This window comes from Cyprinodon variegatus, unplaced genomic scaffold, assembly GCF_000732505.1.
Source record: "Cyprinodon variegatus isolate N-32 unplaced genomic scaffold, C_variegatus-1.0 Scaffold164, whole genome shotgun sequence".
Lineage (NCBI taxonomy): Eukaryota > Metazoa > Chordata > Actinopteri > Cyprinodontiformes > Cyprinodontidae > Cyprinodon > Cyprinodon variegatus.
The window spans coordinates 707036-710295 of NW_015150617.1; the positions used below are offsets into that span (position 1 = coordinate 707036).

The 3260-nt window shown below is 43.7% G+C and overlaps 1 protein-coding gene across 3 annotated transcripts in view; it reads right to left on the reverse strand.

Moving 5' to 3' along the window:
• The window catches only part of fgf12 (fibroblast growth factor 12), a 69793-nt gene that overhangs the window by 15930 nt on the left and 50603 nt on the right, over positions 1-3260 (reverse strand). For all 3 annotated transcript variants that reach the window (XM_015378090.1, XM_015378088.1, XM_015378087.1), the window contains exons 2-3: positions 2221-2331; positions 1570-1673 (exon numbers count right to left, since the gene is read on the reverse strand). In XM_015378090.1, the coding sequence (XP_015233576.1) occupies positions 1570-1673; positions 2221-2331 (215 nt within the window). The remainder of the gene's footprint in view (positions 1-1569; positions 1674-2220; positions 2332-3260) is intronic.

Here is a 3260-nt window from a genome sequence, read left to right on the forward strand (position 1 = left end):
CCGCTCACACCCCCACCATGGACTGTTCTCCCTGCTGCCCTCTGGGAAGAGACTTCGAAGCATTGGATGCAGGACCAGCAGGTTCTGTAACAGCTTTTTCCTCGCTGCCATCAGACTGTTGAACAGTTGAAAAAACTCTAATCAAGTCAATATCTCCAGGGCTACCAACATATGGAAGTTCTGCACCCAGATGGACAGGTTGGCCAAGGGCACCACTGAAAAGAGAAGCAACCATTCTGATTTCCCTTCAATAATCCTTTTTTTTTTTAATCAAATCTGGCTGGATTAGAGGAAGCAACAGAACGTATGCAGATGTCTGCATTCAGAGGCAGCCTCTTCTTCAAGTACTGATGCTGGCAGCAGGTGTTAAGTTCACCTGGGGGGCGGGGCTAATCCTGTCTGCCTCACATGTCAGATTTTAATCTGCTGTTTAGAGGATCTACCTGGGAAATATGATGTTATTACAAACTTCTGTCTTTCTTCACCCAGTTTTTGTGTCATCTGAGGTGTAAAAGCAAAATGTTCACGTCTTGCTGTTACCAGACTTGCCTGAGTAAATACTCAGCCAGCCGGGTCAGAACAACCACAAGACAGAAAATATAAAGAGCTTACCTCTGTAGTAAAGCAGTTGCTGTTGAAATGGTGGCATACATAAAAGTACATCTTAAATATCAAAAGACTGGTTTTCAGAAGCTCTTGCAAGTGATTGGAGAAATTAACATACTGTTAAAAAAAGTGACATAAGCACCCCCATCATGATTCAAAAGGCCAATCACAGAGCCTGTGCACGACAAAAGACTCCAGCAACCCAGAGGAACAAGGGGCAGCTCTTTGATTAGCATCTGACCACGAACATGTGCAGGATGATGGCCTGTTTTGTGGTAACCATACTTGCTTTGTGTTGTTTTTAGTTTGTATAAGTTTTCTTTGAAAAGAGCAGATTGAGATGCTAAAAGATGCTGGACACAAAATAAAAACTCCTTAACGGTAAAGGTAAACTGATTGAAATGAAAAGTAAATATCTGCGATCAGCTATTTTAACCCCAAATTTACTCAATTTAAAGAGGAAGGTCCTGGGAATGAGCTCTTTCAGCAAACAGACATGTTTGTTACATGAGGGTCAGAGATCACTTTATTGTTTTTATGCAGTGTAGCTGATTCTTTTTAAGCTGATCAACTTAAAAAAGGTTCAAAGCTGTTCAAAATACTGTCTGTGTGACTCTGTTTCTTTTGTTTAGTGCATCTGTTTACTGACGGAGGGCTCTTTATCATGTGTTGAATGTTTTGTCTGGAAAAAAAGATGACGGCCATCTTAGCCCTTAGCTATTACTTTTTATCTGTTCGGTACAGTTAACATTTTAGGCAGCAGAGTATTGGTTGGTGGAGCTAACTTCTTAGTTAGCTTTCCCCACCACTATAAAAGAAAGTATGCTTCAGGTTTTTATTTTGAAGATCTGAGATAAGCTTTTCCTTTAAAATGATCTATTTCACCAAACAGGCTAAAACTGAAATGAATCTCCGTCTTTCCCCCTTCTGAGGGAGGCGCGGGTGTCCGTGGGAGTTTCTTACAGATGTGTAGAGGAATCCCTCGGCGTTCATGCCCACATAGAGGCCAGCCTTCACTCCCTGGATGGCCACCACCCTAAGCCCCACAGGGATCAGGTTAAACAAAGCTGCAGGAGGAAACAGAAACAGGTTCAGGCTCAGGAAGCAAAACAAAAACACAAATCAGTCCAACAAAGACACGCACTGCCTCTGTGTTTCTGCAGCTTTAAAACCATCCGCTGACGTGATGCTGCGCCTGCAGCTTATAAACGTGGTGAAACAGAATAAAAGAGCGAGGGACTGAGTGATGGGAGGCGATTTAATCTTCTGGGACTGAGAGCTGCCGTGTGGGTGAGGAGGATGAGGAGGTGGAGGAGGAAGAGGCCTGTGGCGATGCTGCTGTTAATCCTCCTTTATTTAACTCAGATGATCTGAGAGAAAACCAAAACATCTCCTCCTCCTCCTCCTCCTCCTCCTCACCCTGCTCGTCTCCGTGTCCTCCTTTTCATCTGGTTTTCAGAGGCAGCATCCAGCGCGGATCTGCTGCAGGAATGCGGCTGAAAACACCCAACCACGTTCAGAAAATTAGCCTCCAGTGCTCCTCTAGAACAACTGTTCTGTGAAACATCTAAATTCAACTTTTGTTCTGCAGAACATGTTAGAACCTTCACTCACTGTAGTCGCTGTTCTCGTCTTTGCAGCCGCTGATGGTCCCATCGGGCAGCATCTGGAGGTAGAAGCCCTGCTCGCTGTGGAGACGCGTCACGATGCCTTTCAGCTGCGGCTCTGCAAACACACACACAACAAAAAAAAAAGAGGTTCAATTCAGTTCCTGAATGTTTTATTGAAGCTTTCAGCGGCTCAGCTTGTCCTTCAGTACCATCAGATCTGATGTCCTGCATCTTTCCTGCCCAGCAGCCTAATGTGCTTCTAAATTATTGGTTTATCTGCATCTAAAGCTCCTTTTGAGGTCTACTTTGGATTCCTCAAAACTCGGATTTAAGGCGGAAGCTGAACATCACCACATCGTTGATGTTCTCCTAGCATTTTCTGCTACTTAGACTATCCTGTACAGCTCATGTGATAACAAACTGGTGTAAAATATAAAGCAGCTTCAATGACCTGCTTGCACCGGTGCCTGAACTGTCACCTTCTGATCCAAGTTCAGCATCCAGTCCTCTGAAGGCCAAACCTGACCTAAACAGAACTTCACAGGATTTTTCCAACATATGCCTTCCTAAGCTTAAGGCGGTGTTTGCAATGAAGGGAAAAAGGATCTGAATAATCAGCGTATAAAGGTATGAGTCAGCAGGAAGGTACAATAGAATCAGCAGAAGCATTTATATAGTATGTCCCAAGGCACCACATTTCTTCCACAATCAAAGAAAATGAGCAAACTGAGTCCTTCCTGAACTGATAAAAGATGAGACAGAAACGGTTCAGGGAGGCTTTAAAGAGGCCAGCAGCAACAATGAAGCAGCTCCAAGAATATCCAACAAATGCTGCTTCTGTTCAAAATGGCCCAAAAATCTTTTAATGGACCAAGTAGGAGGGTCAAAATTCCTCAGACCTTAAAATCTTGTAAGGAAGGGTTTGGTATCCTACTGTAGGTCCACAAAGGAGTGTAATCAGGGATCCTTCCTCCCAGCTGCAGTCAGAGATTTCAGTAATTATTCCCAGCAAACCAATAAGATGTTATATGTCTGCATCATTTA